This window comes from Takifugu rubripes, chromosome 3 (genome assembly GCF_901000725.2).
Source record: "Takifugu rubripes chromosome 3, fTakRub1.2, whole genome shotgun sequence".
NCBI lineage: Eukaryota > Metazoa > Chordata > Actinopteri > Tetraodontiformes > Tetraodontidae > Takifugu > Takifugu rubripes.
This window is the reverse complement of record NC_042287.1, coordinates 11885901-11902448: the sequence shown is the minus strand read 5'-3', so window position 1 is coordinate 11902448 and position 16548 is coordinate 11885901. Positions and strand designations below refer to the sequence as shown.

Below are 16548 nucleotides of genomic sequence, written 5' to 3'. Positions count from 1 at the left end.
ATGGAAAAAGTGGAGCTACAAACAAAGCCCAATTGAAAACCATCCCTCACTTCCCCCTTTAAAGGGGGAACCTGGAGCTACGGTCTCTTAATAAAAAGAGTGTGAATATGGTGAAATGCCACATACTCTGCTAAGAAATGAATGACCTGGGGATGTTTTGTATGTGTGTGTGTGCGTGTGTGTGTGTGTGTGTGTGTGTGTGTGTGTGTGTGTGTGTGTGTGTGTGTGTGCAGCTGGAGGATGGGGATCCTTGGCCCTGGGTCTTTCCCTATCTTTGTGAGTAATGATTCAGACTGCCAGCATGGTGGTGTCGCCCCATCTATAACCATTTACACATGGGCACACACACACACACACACACACACACACACACACACACACACACACACACACACACACACACACACTCACACACACACAGACACACACACACACTCTAGATTAATCAGACAGGAAACAGGGTGGGTGCGGACATGGCAGCAGGTTGGGTTCATCCATTCATTCCTGAAACAGACGTGCAAACAGAGCAACAGCAGCCTCACAGACGGTTTTACACACATTTTCACATCTACACAGTCGTGCAGCGTTGACTGCATGAGGATGGTCCAGAGAGGCTATGTATATTTCATGCCTTCGCTATTGAGTATCCTCTGCTCTGGTTTGCCGTCGCCTTCACATCACGTCACCGCTGCTGGCTTGGAACTTCACCGCAGAGGTGCTCAGACAAGGTGTTGAAATCTCACAGTGGAGCAAAAGACAAAAGTGAGTTGAGACAATGGGAGACAAGAAGGTGCGGGAACTGATTTTTACACCTAAGCTTGCCTAGAGTACTCATAATTTTCCCAAATTAATTGTAATTAGTCGTTTATTTGACAGAAAGTTCCACTTTCACAGATTTTTAGCCTCATCTGAACCAGCAAACCTGAAAACAACCCTAATTTTCTGATAATTTTCAAACAATCGTTACATCAAACTTTTATTTTGGAAGCTACATTTCAGCACAGAAGTGAAATATAAACCTGTGTTAATGGGCATCAAATGGTCAAACCTGTCAGTGTGAGGCTGCACTTCTGAGTCCAGCCGGTAAATAAAACAACCATTACATTACGCGCTGTAAGTGAACACGGCTCCTTCATAATTGAGCTTGTCCTGTGGGTTTAAAGTAGGCCGGGGCGTGGTCCAGTGGTCAGAGAAATGGCCGGATGACCTGAGCTGTGCTGAGTCATGTCCCAGGTGAAGGATAGAGCTGCCTCCTCTGGGCTCCGAGACGTGCACTTAACCTGCGGTAATTACTGGAAACAACACTGAGAACACGGCAACGTTGGAAGTTGTGGAAGCGGCTTGAAGATTTCAAATTACCCGGAGTCTCCCGGGGCACACTGCGGGGAAGCCTGTCGGGGTGGTAATGTGGCTGCTCGGGTTGTTTCCCAACATCTTCTGGATTTATCAGACGCAAGTGGAAGAACTTGAGGAAAAAGAGTTTAGAACAGTAAGAAAATGATCCCAAAAAAAGACCTAATAAACAGTTCTAAGCTTACAGTCAGCTCAGGATTGGGGTAGTGGTGACCGTGAGGAGGGGAGAAGAGTGGAAGGCGAGAAATCGGGAGGTAGATGAGCTGAAGAAGTAGGTTAAAGGAAGAAATGAGAGAATGAGCGGAGAAAAGAGGGAGAAAAACAGAGAGAGAGAGAGGAGACCCAAACAGTTGCTAAAAATCATTAATCTTGTGGGGATCTGTGTCAGCGAACGGCGGCGACACAAAGAGTTCCCGGAGCAGCGCGGAGAGCGGCTCAGTGACCCGGACCCAATTGGCTGAGAAAGGCCCACCAGGCTTTAATAGACTTTTGCTGATCCGACACTTGTTTGCTGGGAGCCACAAAGAGGCGATTGCAGGGGCTGACAGGGGCCTGCAGGCCCAGGGGCTCCACTCCTGGCCTATGATAAATGACCCAGGGTGGGCAGGGCCAGCTAGGGCCAGGGCCAGAGGAGAGGGGTGAGAGAGCCAAGAAGCAAGGGGGTCACCCAGTGATGGAGGGCAAGCAGAAGAAAGAGAGGAGGGATTTTTTTCAGAAAAGAGGAGAGTAGAGATGTTTGGTTAGAATCTGAGATCGTGACAGAAGGGAGTCATCCATGAACACTCAGACGCTGTTGCACGAAAGGTCACGAGCAGCGCTAATGCATGCTTCAAACAAATTCAGCTTAAACACTTAACAGCAAAATAAAGTCGTCCCAGATATATTACACAGAGCCACTCCAGGCAGTTAGCCCCATGCTATATATATCCTACACTGATGGCGCACATTTCCCAGAACATCATATGATGTGGGAATTTAATGGAAGGCAGAGATTCTCTCTGACAGCTCCATATGAAGATAATTAGAGAAGGTTCTACAAAACAAAGCATGGATCTCAACACTCCCATGTTAATGCTGGCTAGGGTGTCAAAGGCCCATCCAAGAGAAGAACGAAGGAGTTAAAAAAAAACAACTCAAGTTTGCGTTTACAAAAAAAAAAAAGTGTGACATCATGAATTCACCCTCGGGTTCTGTTACCGGCTCTGAAAAACACAGATGTAAATTGTGGCGGTGGCTGCCGAGCGCGTGCTTTAATTATGAGATGCCTGCACTCTGATCCTCGGTTCCTGTGGTGTCGCCTGCATTCTGTGGTCGTGCGGCTCTGGTTTATGATAAGACCAAATGTTATGCAGACGCCTCAGCAGAGAAGCCAGCTGGAGGCGAGCCAGGCTGTCGTACATAGCATTGCAATTTACATTAATGAAATGACCGCAGCAAAAGGGAGATTTATTGTTCTTTTTCTTTTGGGATCACGCCAGTACAGTGCGGTACTGACATTTATTTGTTGTTATATTTACAACATGTCAATCAGAGACATCTAATCTCACAAAGGGCCTACAATTATATCCTGGACTCGCCGTCATATTTTTATATTCACTCTGCTTCCTTGTCATTCCGGAGGATGTCTGAAATGCCAAAAACAACCCGAAGATCTCAAATTTGGAGCTCTCTGCGACTTTATTGACAAGCAGCACGCCACTGGTGATGCACATCAAACTGCCCGCAGTAAGCGGATGCGCCACCAGGGGCGCCCTGTCACCAGGAATAAATCCCGCATCCCTCCCTGAGAGCGCCAGCGCATCCTCCATCCTCACGGGGAGAAAGTGGTGAGAGTGTGATAACGCTGAGGAATTGTTGCTGTCACCTGCGCGCAGGTGGGAGACAGCGAGCAGTGGGGGGGATTTAAGATAATCGCCGATGGATCGATAGCTTTTTCATATTAATGAGACTGCAGGAATTTGCACTTATCTCACCTCTTGTTGTTTTCCTGAAGAAGGAAGGGAGGGAGGGGGGGTCCTCAGTCCATTATCCCTGATGGGGATGTTTCCAGATCCTGGCCTTTGCCTGTTTACACAGACGACACGTCTTAATAATACATGTTTTCACAGAGATAATCGATCAGTCTGGAGTAAACAAGAATGCCTGAGTGACTGCAGCCTGTAAATGGTGGATTATGAATGATGGGAGCCGCAGCATGTGGAATCAGACAGACTCCCCAGAAATCGTGCACGATTCCCAAACGCTCCTCCTCTTAAAAATCTTTAACTGTTCAATATAAAGGCGCGCTGTGAGGAAGATTTGGCGGGGACGTGTGAATCGTGGGGAAGTGCAGCCTCGCCTTGGGATGGGGAAATTCGTTTGAAATACGAGCGAAGGTCTGTGCGTTGTTGGAAAAAGAATTCAGCCGAGAAATCGTAGAAAGTTCGCATTCACATCTGCATTTGCGGGCACATCAGCGTCCGGGCTGATTCGCAGCCATAAAGTTGGTTTTGAATCAGTCGTGGCGCCTCTTCGTGCGTCTCTGCGCGTCTCTGCGGGTCTCTTTTCTCCACCTCGAAACCGCGCATGGTGAGACGCTGTCTTTCCATCCCCATCTTTCACCCTCCCCTGTCAGGGGCCTTCCAGTTTGGCCAGCCTCCATTTGCCTCCGCAACATTTCCACTAAAGGTCCGGGAAACCGTTTTTGGTTCGTCGTTGTGCGCGCAAAATAACTGAAAACGCGTAAAACCGACACAAATAGTGTTTCTCCTCGGAATGAGTTCCAATTAAAACAAGAAAATAATGTTCCTTGTGTGTCCCCTCATAACTTGGCGTCCACTCGGAGCTTCCAGGGGGACCGCAGTGAGTGCGCCCCGGCCTCCGAACGGCAGGTGCGGGTGCGCGGACAGATCCTGGAGCGCAGAAATCCACAGCTGAGAGATGAACCCTCCTAAAGCTTCAAGCTTGGGCCTCCTGCGTGAAAGCCGCGGCCCTGATCCCTGCTGCAGGTGTGAGATGTGAGCTGTGGGAAGCTCCACTGCCGCTGCATCCTTCATGCCTCCGCTGTTAAATCTCACATTTTAAAGGTGATTTTATTTCTGTTATTCATTCCTAAATTCCGTAGGATGGCACACTCATTAGGGGGCAAATAAGCAAGCATCAACACTTTTTTTCGCTGTCCATAAGCACACGGATCACTTAATAGATCATTAACCACCGATATGCTGCTGACATGGACGCTTTTTTACATCTCGCCTCTCCATTACATCCCGTTATTACCGAAGGGGGAGAGCCGGCGGCAGGCCTGCCTGGCTCTATTAGACGGTGGACTCGGGCAATATTAGAGAGCATTACACGAGCTAATGGGGCTGCCTTCAGGTCGGCCTCGCTGCGAAGAGGGTCGAGAACAGTTCGGATTGGCACCGCGTGGAACGGCACGACTTGCCCGGGGCGCATCTGAAGTTGAAGCGCGTAATGAGAGTATCACTTTGTTCCAAAAATCCGGGGAATAAAATGTGGATGACAGTAACCTGAACACTGCCTGCACATTTTCTGCTCTGGTAAAAAAAAGAGTCCAGGCTCTATTTTTTTGTCAAATGGCTGTGAGATTAAGAGAGGATGAACCCGAGAAAAGGAAGAAAGTTGAGGACAACAACTCTTCGTTGACAAAATCTGTCGAAGGTAATGACGTAAACTTTAGATAACATTTAATCAACGTATTTTGCTCTAAATATTTTAATGAAATAATAATAATAACAATAATAATAATAATAATAATAATAATAATAATAATAATAATAATAATAATTTGACGTTTTACCCCTACGGTCACTTAATAAAACATTCCACATTCCAAATTTATTTTATGAACATGCGCTTCAGAAATGTCCCCGTTGATTAAAAATGTAAAGTATAAGAATTGTGTTTTAAGATGTGCTAAGTGTTGGATTCTGAGTTCCAGCCCTCCATCGTCAGAGCTCATCTTCGGTCGCCTCCTCTGAACCTCCAGCCTGATCAATACGCCCTGCAGCTGCTGTACTCAAGCGTGGATATGAGGTGAAAACCAAATGATAATCGATCCGGTGAATTGACTCATTTACAAGCAGTTTCTGTTTTGCAGGGAAGCAAGACGTTTGCTCATTTTTTTTTCTTTTTGAGGGGGGTGTCATTAAATTGCAGATCAAATAGGTGCCGTACAAATCCCAGAATCTGATTTGAACTCCGTCTGATAAAGAGATGAAAAGGCCTAGTGAAAAAGTATTTATCAGACTCCGCTGACAGAGATTAACGGTTGTCGGAGATCGTTGCAGGATGTGACCTTTTAAACGGGAATTAGCGCGGAGGAGGGAATAAGAATCCCCTGCGCAAAAAGTGATAGAAGACGTGCAGGCTGCAGCTCACCAGCTCCGGCGGTCCACGGAGGGGCAGCCTTGAGCCTCTTTTCTGCCCTGTCCCATATGCTGCGAGAAAAAAAATGCCCCGACTGAGAGGAGTCTGACATCTTCGAGACGCTCTGAACTTTACGTTCATCGGGAGAGAGAAACATGCGAGGTTTTACACCCGCGATCGCTCCCGTCACATGCACGGTATTTTGGCGAGGTAGACTCATAAGGGAAGCCCAACGATCAGTCATTCGATTTCAATTATATGTCAATTAGTTTAAATTAATATTTAGAATTTCCATTATTGGAGCTCAAAATCAGTCTTAGATAGTTGAGAAACATGGTGCGTTACCGCACAAAACAAGGTGTAACAAAACAAGATGTAAACATGTTTACATTTTTACATTTATGCCGCATTCAATGCGTATGAAAATGTAAAACCTTTCTGTAAAAAGTGGAGCAAGGATTTATTTATATTTTACGTTGTTATTTGGGACGAATGTGTTATAAAACGGTCTCAGGGCATAAAACAGCTGATTTTTTTAACTTTAAATCTCTAAATTCAGTGAAACTACCACTGAGATTTGAAAGATAAATGGTGCGTTACGCCGTTCAGCTACTGTCCATGAAGTGAAGGCATTTCTACACTCTCTTTCTTTCTCTCTCTCTTTCTCCCTCCCTCCAGTGCCTCCCACCTTCTGCTTTTAGGGAAGTCGGTCAGCTGACTGTCTGTAGCTGTCAAGTACTGTACCCCCCTTCTCTCCGCTGTACTCCTCCCCCCTCCCCCCTCCCCCCCTCCTCTCTCACGTACTCCGTCTCCCATTGGAGAGCTGCGCGCTCCGGATCCAGCCTTCCAGCGCGACGTCACTGCGCGCTATAAGGATAAATCGCTGACTGGCTCCGAGCGCAGTCTGCTGGATACCAGAGTGGGAAAAAGCCAGAGAGGCGAGCCTTTAAATCTCTGCGGTGCAGAGCTGGAAAAGCTGCTTCTCAGCGAAAAAAAATCAGGCGACCTCTTAACTTTGCTTATTTACTCCTGTTTGTTTTCCTGGCGGAAAAAAAGGACTTAAAACGAGAAGTAGCTACGGGGACTGGTGCCCGTCTCAGCGCTCAAACGTGGTATTTCCTTTATATTTTTTGATTATTTATGCAGATTTTGTGAACGTTGTTCCGCTGAGGGGACTGTGGCTTTTACTTTTGCACTGAGGCGCGTTGCTCTCTACCTCCTGTCTGGTCTCTGCGCCAGATTGTCCCAGCAGAAGTAGGCTATGACGCAAACCGTGTGCAGAGCATTAGTCTGAAAGTTTTTCCCTCTCCACTTTTTTTCCTCTTTTTTTCCACCAACCACACTGTGTTTCATGCTACAGCAAGTCGGTGCACAGCGGTGGAGGAACCAAAAGATCGATTGCATGAAACCTGAAAGGAGCGAAGAGACACTGATTAACAAGTCAGTTTTTGCGTCGCTCGCGTACCTGCAAAAGAGTCGCGACGGCAGTATGGGCACAGAGATGAACATGGGCTCGGAGCTGCCCAGCAGTCCTTTGGCCCTGGAATATGTCAACGATTTTGATCTGATGAAGTTTGACGTGAAGAAGGAAGGCCTGGCAGGGCTGGAACGCAACGGCGTGCGCCAGTGTAACCGTCTTCAACCCCAGGGCTCAGTATCGTCCACCCCCATCAGCACACCCTGCAGCTCGGTGCCCTCTTCGCCGAGCTTCAGCCCCACAGAGCAGAAAAACCACCTTGAGGAGCTGTACTGGATGCCGAGCAGCGGGTACCACCAGCAGATAGACCCGCAGACGCTAAGTCTGACCCCTGAGGACGCAGTGGAGGCCCTGATTGGCGCAACAACTCACGGCCACCCTCCACCTCCGCACGTCCAACAGCAGCTGCAGCAGCAGGGTGCGTTTGAGGGCTACAGGGGCCCACATCACCATCACAACCACCACGGCCATGGCCAGCAGCACCATCACCCATACGCCGCGGGCATTCCACATCACGCCGAGGAACTCTCCGGACATCCCGGCGGACACAATCACCCACACAGCCAGCATCATCACCACCACAACCAGGACCCCGACAGTCCGTCCCCAGTCTCCCCAGAGTCCCATCAGCCGCTCCATCACCACCGCCATCACCATCACCATCATGCGCACGGCCATCTGAGCCAGTCCGCGGTGCACCACGGCTCTGGGGGTGGGCTCAACGTGGAGGACCGCTTCTCGGACGACCAGCTGGTGTCCATGTCAGTGCGGGAGCTCAACCGGCACCTGCGGGGCTTCACCAAGGATGAGGTCATCCGCCTCAAGCAGAAGAGGAGGACCCTGAAGAATCGGGGCTACGCGCAGTCCTGCCGGTTCAAGCGGGTGCAGCAGAAGCACTTGCTGGAGAACGAGAAGACGCAGCTGATCAACCAGGTGGAGCAGCTGAAGGCGGAGATCAGCCGGTTGGCGCGGGAGCGGGACGCCTACAAACTCAAGTGCGAGAAACTGACGGGTTCGGGGGCGAGTAGCGGCTTCCGCGAGGCTGGCTCGACCAGCGACAACCCTTCATCACCAGAATTCTTCATGTGAGTTGGCAGAGCCTTTTCTTACGAACTCCCCCCACAACAAACTTTCCCCACCACCGCCACATTTCTGACTTTCTGGCTGATGATCAAACGATAATATTCCACACTTGTCATACCGATTATGATTATACTAATAACGGTAACAACTATATTCATATTAGAAGAATAATCCATCCGATAGTATCCTCATATATAATCATCTCTCAATTCACGTGTCAGCTGGGATACAAAGAGCAAAGTAGTGTGATCAGTCGCGGCATCTCTGTAGATTATAGTCGCTTGTAGATAAGAGACTTTTTTCTTTTCTTTTTTCAAAAAGTAGAGGATGATTTTTTTTTTTAATTTCTTTTGAGCTTTTTCAATAATCTGTAAACAACGTGGGATGGCGTCGAGGTGAATGTTTCTCCAAAAATAATGACGCGAATCAACAGGCAGGCCCGGCCTGCAGAACCAGGCTCCTCCGAGCGGGGCCCCGCAATCTGCAGGAGAAAAAAAAAAAAAAAGAAGAAGAAGGAGAAGGAAAAAAAACAACAACTCGAAAACTTTATGCAAATGTAACATCTACTAACCCGTCAAGCTGGGGATGGGTGGGAGGGGTGGGGGGAAGGGGGGTATTTTATGCAACATCTTCATTGATTTATTGCCTGCTTGGTTATATTCGAATATATATTGAAACAAACAAACAAAAAAAAATCTGCATTAAATATAATCCTGCATGCTGGACATGTACGGTTTCTATTTTGTACTTCCATCTTCTCGTGTATATTAAGAGCATGTTGTTGATCTGCGCTTCTCCTTAGTTCCGGGGGTTTAGAAAAACGCAGCGGGGACAGAAACAGCAGGACTGCCGGTGCAGTGTCATAACGGTGTTGGTTTCCATTGAGCTTGTAAATATTATGCAAACCGCAAAACTGCACAAGATTGAAGAGGCTGGTTTGAACTTCTTTCTTTCTTCGTGTTGACCTTTTTTATCTCACTTATTTTGTATGATTTCGTTTATCCTTGATCGAGAGAGGGGTGCATTCTTCTGTTGGGTTTTATTTTTCATTCGCATTTAAGTACATTTTTTTTGTGTGTCAAGTGCACTTTTTTTTGGATGATTTTAACGTTTTCATTTTGGAATTTGTGCAGACCTTCCTTCAGGAAGACACACCGTGTTATCACATCGTATTAGTGATAGTGAGGAGCGTGGATAAACTTTTAGGGAGTTTTTGGGGGACGCGTAATCTGATGCGCAACGACAAACATATTGGACCCAGACTGCGCACAAGGAGTGTCGCGCCGCAGGGTGAGATTACAAATTAGACAGTTTGAGACAGATAATTTGATCCATCCACGCTCTTTCAGTCCACAGTAACCGTGGAAAGCGTCTCTGACGTTTAATTGACCCTTAAACGCGCCAAATCTCCACCTAAAGCGCGGTTTTTCATGTCGGCCACCTGTAGCATATCATCACCGGGCCTCATTTTATGAGATTTGAAAAACAAAAACTTCACGTTAGAAACATTTGACAAGGCGAGCATTTGTAACTTACTGATGCTCTGTGTTTTCCTGATTTTTTTCTGCCGGTCAGTAAAAAAAAGGAACTCAGGTTGTGCAAATTCCCAAAATGAAATCAACGTGTATGTTATGAAATACCCCTTTGTTTGTCTTTATTATTATTTGATGATTCTGGTTCTGCTGGCCAGATGCATAGTTAAAGTTTTTATTTTAATGATTTAAATTAACTGTCAGATCATATCGAATAAGCATGGTGCTTACACTTAAACCTATTGTTGGAAAGTCATGCATTTAAACAATCTTTGGTTTGTTACTGATTCAACTGTGTTGAAATCTATTAATGAAACTGCAGCAGCGGGATGTTGTTTTGTTTTCATCTATTTCATGTAATTTCACCATGATGGGGATCAATTTTCAATCCTGTTTATATAAATAATACTTAAAACATATAAAATTGAACTGTTCCATTCAGGCTGGTTTCTGTTTTGTCTTATTTTTGGTTGTTTTTGGAAGAAATTGTTTCCTATTTTGCTTATTAAAGTCATTGAAATGGCAATATTAACACCTCAGACTTTTTCTTCCGCTTTAGTAACAGAATATTATCCAAATATGAATAACTCCATGTATATATATATAAACAAACAAACACCCATATAGAGAAAAACTTAAATTCGTGCAGCCAAAACACTCATAATTCGCTTTCAGACAAACCTCTAATTAATAAGAATGTATCCACTCCAATCACTTAATTACCTGCATCGGATTTACTACTTATCTATATTTTATTTCCAGACTTGAATATCAAATGAAGAGTTTGGATAGAAGCCCTGTGGCCAGCAGTGATTTGATCAGCGGCACTTCGTGCGGGGCTGTGGGGAGATTCCTCACACACGCTGCTGACAGACGTCTGCAGGGCGGCAGTAAACGTAGATCTTTGACCTTGCAACACAAACCTCTGATTTACCCTTAAGACAATCTGGGGTTTGCAGCATGCGTGACTCCGAATACGCTTAACGGCTCCGTCTGATTGGACGGCGCGCTCCTGTCCTTCCACCAAAAAAGTCAGAAACCCGAGGCGGCTTCAAAATAATCCTCCGTGCGAGCCTGCGGTCGTGAGATGTTTTTTATCGTCAACATAACTGGAATTTATGATTGCCATGTGTCAACACGCTTGCCGTAGTTATCTCCCAGCGTGCGAAAATGCGCAATAAACACCGCCATGTGGGATCAAGTTTGCATAACAAATGAGATCGTCGCCGTCGAAACTTGGAGCACGTTCGTGACTGACACGCACACGCTCGCGCGGGCGCGCACACACACACTCACCCACGCACGCACGCACAGTAAATATCATTAGGCAGCGACGCCCTTCAATCTGTCTGTAATAAAAACAGAGGAAAAGTGAAGTGAAGTGTTGATCTGGTACCGATAGAGTTTCTACTGTCAGAACATTATCTGCCCCATGTCTGCACATTCTCAAGGACAAAACCACTAGGCTGAGAGTCAACCAATGAGGAAAAAGGAAGGCGAGCCTGGTTTACATTCTCTCTCTCCCCCTCTCTCTCCCTGGACAGCCTCTGCACACCGGGGGCACGAGTGCAGCTGGGGTGAACAGACAGGCCAATATTTACTCTTTACATAATCTATTAAGAACTTTTTAGGTACCCTATGGGATGTTTTTCACTTGCTAGACGTCATTTTTTGCAGGTCAGCAGTGTAATCTAGAGATTGACCTTTTGACCCTAATTATTGATATCAATTCTGAAAATAATAATTTCACACCTTTTGGAAGATATGGGCCAGTGTTCACTTTTTCTGAAGAATCTCATCCTATACGTGTGTTGGCATGACGACACAAAAGGGTGAAGGAACCAAAGGTGGAAGGAAAGTGGGGGAGAACGGGGTTGAGGGGGAAACTGGAAGGAAACATCAGGCTAAGCTCAGCGGAAGAGCCAAGGACACGGTGACCAGGAGCGCTTTAATGATTTTAGTCTCCGATCACACGTCCCCCCCCACCCCCACAGAGATCCTATCTGCAGCTCTGCAGCCTCCAGCTTCTCGTATCGGCAGCGGCAGAGGCAGCAAGCAGCCTTGGCACGGCAGCCCCCGCTAAACCTGGCCTGCTACTGTTCATCAGGCTGGACACTGGCGCTGTTTTCAGGAATCGGCCGCTGCAGGCCAGCGGCTTTCAGAGCCCTTCCAGGTTATAGCCTGAGCCCTGCCACAGCTTTGCAGAGTGCACCAACTCTAGTTTTGGTTAAATTCGGACCTGAAATGCATGAACACACCTGACTCCATCATGATGCACTACTTTCTGTTTTTGTGTAATTGATAGAGCTTGTGTTTACTCCCATCACCCCAAGCTTTAATGTGATCTGAACGTTGTGCTGTTGGCTTAGTTTAATTCTATTTTAATAAAATATCATTTAGTTACATGACCCATTCACACCTGGACAGCCACCCACCTTCTGACCCACCGTTTCTTCTCAGAATCAGGGTGAATTTCCCAGACATTTAGAGCAAGGTTTTCCCCCAACACACCCACGCACACCCACATAAGCTCACACAATCTCAGTTATTGGAGAATTCTTCACAGTACGAGGAAAGGCGCGGTAGGTTGTGCGCTCACACACACTGACAAAAGCAGAAAGGTTGACTTCATATTGTTGGCTGTGTAGGTGCGGTGGTGAGCACAGTCAGGGTGAGAAAACTCTGAGTTTGATTCTGACTCAGGCGTCCTTGTGAGCAATTTGCATGTTCTCTTATCGCCTGTGTGGGTTTTCTCCCAGTCCTCTGGTTTCCTCCCACAGCCCCAAAACATGCAAAGTCAGTTGATTGAAGACTCTAAATTGCCCCTGTGAGAGTGTGTGAGCAAAGGGTGGGTTCCACAGGAGACCGGTTAGTGGTGTACAGAAGACGGACAGAGGATTGTTGACAGACAGTGTGTGAAAAACCTTTTACATAATCGTTTGTCACCATTAACAATAATGCTGTATTTCCACATGGCTGTCGACAACAAACAGCTGCTGTTAGCACATTACCTCGGCTACCACGGCCCCCTGTTGTGATGTATTTATATCCTCATGGTCAGAGACAGTGGTCTGCATGATGGATACCCAGGGCTTGAGCCACTGCGCAGCAATGAAAGTGACCCATGTGTAACGTTTCTGCTTCCGGGAAGTGAAACCCAATTCCAGGAGGGATTGATCCACGATTGGCCACTGAGGGGGGTAAAGCTATAGGGAGAAGATAAGAGCAGACAGCAAGTCAGGGATACATTTGAACTGTCTACCACACACACACACACACACACACACACACACACACACACACACACACACAAAGACCTGCACAGATACACACACAGTTGCATCTCTTAAGCGTTTCTTATTTAAGAGATACAAGAAAAAATGTGGTTATGACTTGCAACAACAGTTATGTTTGGCAGAAAATTGGTCCAAACATAACTATTGACCAAATATACTCTGCAGAGAACCCTCATGTCTAATCTGTTTGTGGGATGGGAGGAGCCAACGATAGACATGCCCCTCTCCATGCAGTGATCTTAAAGAAGAAATGAGAAAATTACCTGTTTTTGCTAGTAGTCTGGGCTGGTTTTGAAGCTGTCTACATATTTAAAGTGCACACACTTCCCTGAATCACTGAGGGTGATCAGCTTCCTGTCCTCCAGATGGACAGGAAGAGGTAAGAACTATGACTGATCTGAACTAAATGTGAGTAAAGCTGTTCAGCTGTGATTATTTCACCTACTGAGTGTGATACCTACACAAGGTATCGTATATAAAGATGGACAAATGGAGAAATCCACAGTCAGTGGAGCAGCTTGATCATGATCGCCCCCTGGTGGTCTAGGTTACAGTCAGGGTTGCCTGAATATGACAAGGTTTAGGTACTATACTGGTCCCAATATGTCTCGGACCAAAGACAATTTTTAAAATATGTTTTTTTGCACATTTTTCTGTGTTTCTGACTGCTTTTACCATGCCTTCCAGCTCAAAGCCCAGGCTGGGGGATCTGTGGAACAAATGCAGAGCTTTTAGGTGGATCATGCAGCTATTCCAATCAGATTATCTTGGACTAATTCCATTTAGTAAGATTTTACTCTGAAATACATGCATTTAAAAGTGTGAGTTTAGTCAGGCTAGCAACAGCGGCAGCTGATTTATGCTTGTGGTTGATGTGTGTTTGAATTTGGTGTCACTGCTCACTTTCCAAACCTCTCATGGGCAGATTCTGGCGAAAAACGACGTCACCAGTGCAAGATGGCTTTATCCACATCCTGGGATCTGCTGGCTTCACTTTTGAACAGCGGGAGGAGCGACTTTTCAGAGCATCGGCGCTGCAGCAGACCAGGAAGAGGATAAAATAAAAGATAAATTATGGGGTTCCACAACAGAATTTCAATCTAAGTAAAGAAAAATCTGCCCTCAAGTCACACTGCCGTCCTTGCATGCCCAGACAGTCCATATTTTTTTCCCCTGTCTATTAATTTCTATACTGACGCTCGCGCACTCCTCTCCACTAGCTCACATTCACTCCATTCCTGCAGTGGCTCTCCTGCCTTCTCTTTGTTTTCTCTTTCCCCATGCCTTCTTTTACTTTACGGCCTGATCTCTATTTAGATTTCCTCGTATTTGGAGCTGCCACAACGCTCCCTGCTGCCAACATCTGTAAGTGGTTTAGAGGCAAGAGACAGTATGGAAAAACATCAAAAATAAAAAGCGCAGAGCAGCGCTGCAGTACCAGCGGCGGAGAGTAGAGAGGCACGGGCAGAACCTCCATGACTGAAGCCTAACTTTGGTGAAAGGAGCAAGGCCTCTCACAAACAAATACAGTCAGTTAAACCCGCTGTGGTGCGGCTTGGTGAGGTGGGGGTAGCGTGCGGGACCCCGCAGTTTGGGGTTTACTGCGGATTGACCTCAATCACGTGTCAGGTTTTAGGCAGATTGGATTTAAGCTGCAGCACTTTTAAAGAGATTACGTTATTGTAACAGATTAGGGGAAGTAGATACATTCAGGGGAGCTAATGAGGTGTTTGTACCCTCCCCAGCTGCCTGCCTCACTGTCCTGTTGATAATACACACTACCGGGACAATAGTCTTACTGTGGTATTAGGGGCTTTTCAGTGTGGTGGCTGAAAGAGTCGCTCTGTTGACAGTGTGGTAGAGGTTCAGGTTTTAGTGTATTTATTATACTGTTTAGAGCCAGCAAACTGTATACACATGTGTTTGGGGGGGTATTTGTGAGTGCAGTAGGGTCTCATTAAGTAATGAGGATGATTACGCTGCGTTAGGTGGTGGAGCAGAAAAGCCACAGGGTGGGAGGGGAGAGGAGAACATGTGTCTGTGATTTGCGGTATAAGCACATACCATTTAATTGACACAAGCTCTCCCTGTCGCCTGATTGGTGTTGAACTGTCCTCTGCGCGTCTCCCGGGTAGTTTCCTGTCCTTGACTGTGAGGGCAAAGAGACCAGTGCGATGCAAAGGGGCAGCGGGGGGCACGGAAGGCCAGAGCAAACCTCTGGAGCAGAGTCGGGAATATTGGACACTTTTTAATGCAGGTCAATAGAATATTCCTGTGGATTAATGCGACCATATCACTGAAAAAACAACTGAAAACTGACATTCTGCACACCTTTACAACAATCTTTCAACCCATTTAAATGATGGTTTGAACTCATCACCTCAGGGTTAAAGCACTTAAATCAGTTCACATCGCTCATAAAGGGATAAAACTGCTCCTACACTGCTGATGTGTAGCATATTTCTGGTCAGACCTGGAACATTGCTGGGAGCAAGTGACACAGACACCGAAACACACATACACACACACAGGTACTGAGGCAATGAGGGACATTCGCATGTGCCTCCCCTACATGTGTGAAGACAGGCTTCCCTTTGCGTGGAGCTGCCCTCTGTATTCCCCTTCTATAAGTAGACAGGTATTTTTTACTGCGAGTAAAGTGCTGAACCAGTCCCAGGTAATTACACCCCTGTTGGGCTTTGGCACAGACATGTTGGGGCAGTGTTGAGCGCACCTTACACCCCTCACAAGGAACTACAGAACCTCACTCCACATGAGAGATGAAGAGGAGGCCAAACGCTGGCAAGGCCAGACAATGCTTCCCCTGGCAGCAGCCAACCGGCGCCCCATCCCTCAGGAAGGAACATTAAAGGGCACAAAGCAGGGAGACAATATCTCTTTTTTATGTAGAAGGTGTAAGTGGGGGAAAATAGCGATGAAACGCTGCCAAACTGTAGCATTCTGGAATGGTGGCACCGGTGTGTGGTGCACTTCCTGGCATGAATTCAATCCAATAATCTCTAAGAGGGTTAGGCATGCTCTAATCACTTGGACCCTAATGACGCCGAATGATCATGAATGAAGCATATCGGTGGCATAAAGACAACAATGACACAGGTTTGACACAGATAGATAGTGTCCCCTCGCTGTCTGACTACACTGGACAGAAAATATAGCATCGCTGACGATCTGTTTCTGACATTACTCTTAAGCTTTCTTCAGTTATTATGTGTTTCAGAGGATTTTTTTCTGCAGCGGTTTCTGGCCCGATGTTGACACAAATGGCGCGACTGGAACAGTTTTATTAACTTCAGATGGATGATTAACAGTGATTAAACTTGATGCGTATAGCCTGGACTGAACCAACAGTAATAAAAGATGTCCCACCACAACAAAGCGAGGCTTTTTGACATTTCATTTGTCATAAGCACAACCTGTA

The 16548-nt window shown here is 46.5% G+C and overlaps 1 protein-coding gene and 1 long non-coding RNA gene across 4 annotated transcripts; one reads left to right on the top strand and one right to left on the bottom strand.

Annotated features, from left to right (window-relative positions):
* Positions 1–963: 963 nt before the first annotated feature.
* LOC115249288 (uncharacterized) lies at positions 964–4389 on the bottom strand. The gene is made up of 2 exons (XR_003887982.1): positions 3327–4389; positions 964–1465 (listed from the first exon to the last, which is right to left on the bottom strand). It is a non-coding gene; the product is annotated as an uncharacterized lncRNA (long non-coding RNA).
* A 172-nt stretch (positions 4390–4561) lies between these two features.
* On the top strand, positions 4562–14194 carry mafba (MAF bZIP transcription factor Ba). Of its 3 annotated transcripts, none has more exons than XR_003887839.1 (3): positions 4562–5013; positions 5294–5388; positions 14035–14194. XR_003887839.1 is itself a non-coding variant. In XM_029833688.1 (3 exons), exon 3 carries the CDS (start codon positions 7124–7126, stop codon positions 8285–8287), a length of 1164 nt encoding a protein of 387 aa, XP_029689548.1. In that variant the 5' UTR covers positions 4665–5013; positions 5294–5388; positions 7082–7123; the 3' UTR covers positions 8288–10339. The 3 variants fall into 3 exon arrangements, 2 of the variants coding, with proteins under 2 accessions (XP_029689548.1, XP_029689547.1); XM_029833688.1 differs by lacking the exon at positions 14035–14194 and adding an exon at positions 7082–10339 and having other exon boundaries at positions 4665–5013; XM_029833687.1 differs by lacking the exons at positions 4562–5013; positions 5294–5388; positions 14035–14194 and adding exons at positions 6587–6833; positions 7082–10339.
* Positions 14195–16548: the final 2354 nt, after the last annotated feature.

Bases quoted from the DNA above. Each gene is read 5' to 3' on its own strand.
- mafba (XM_029833688.1), top strand. From the start codon at position 7,124: ATGAAACCTGAAAGGAGCGAAGAGACACTGATTAACAAGTCAGTTTTT.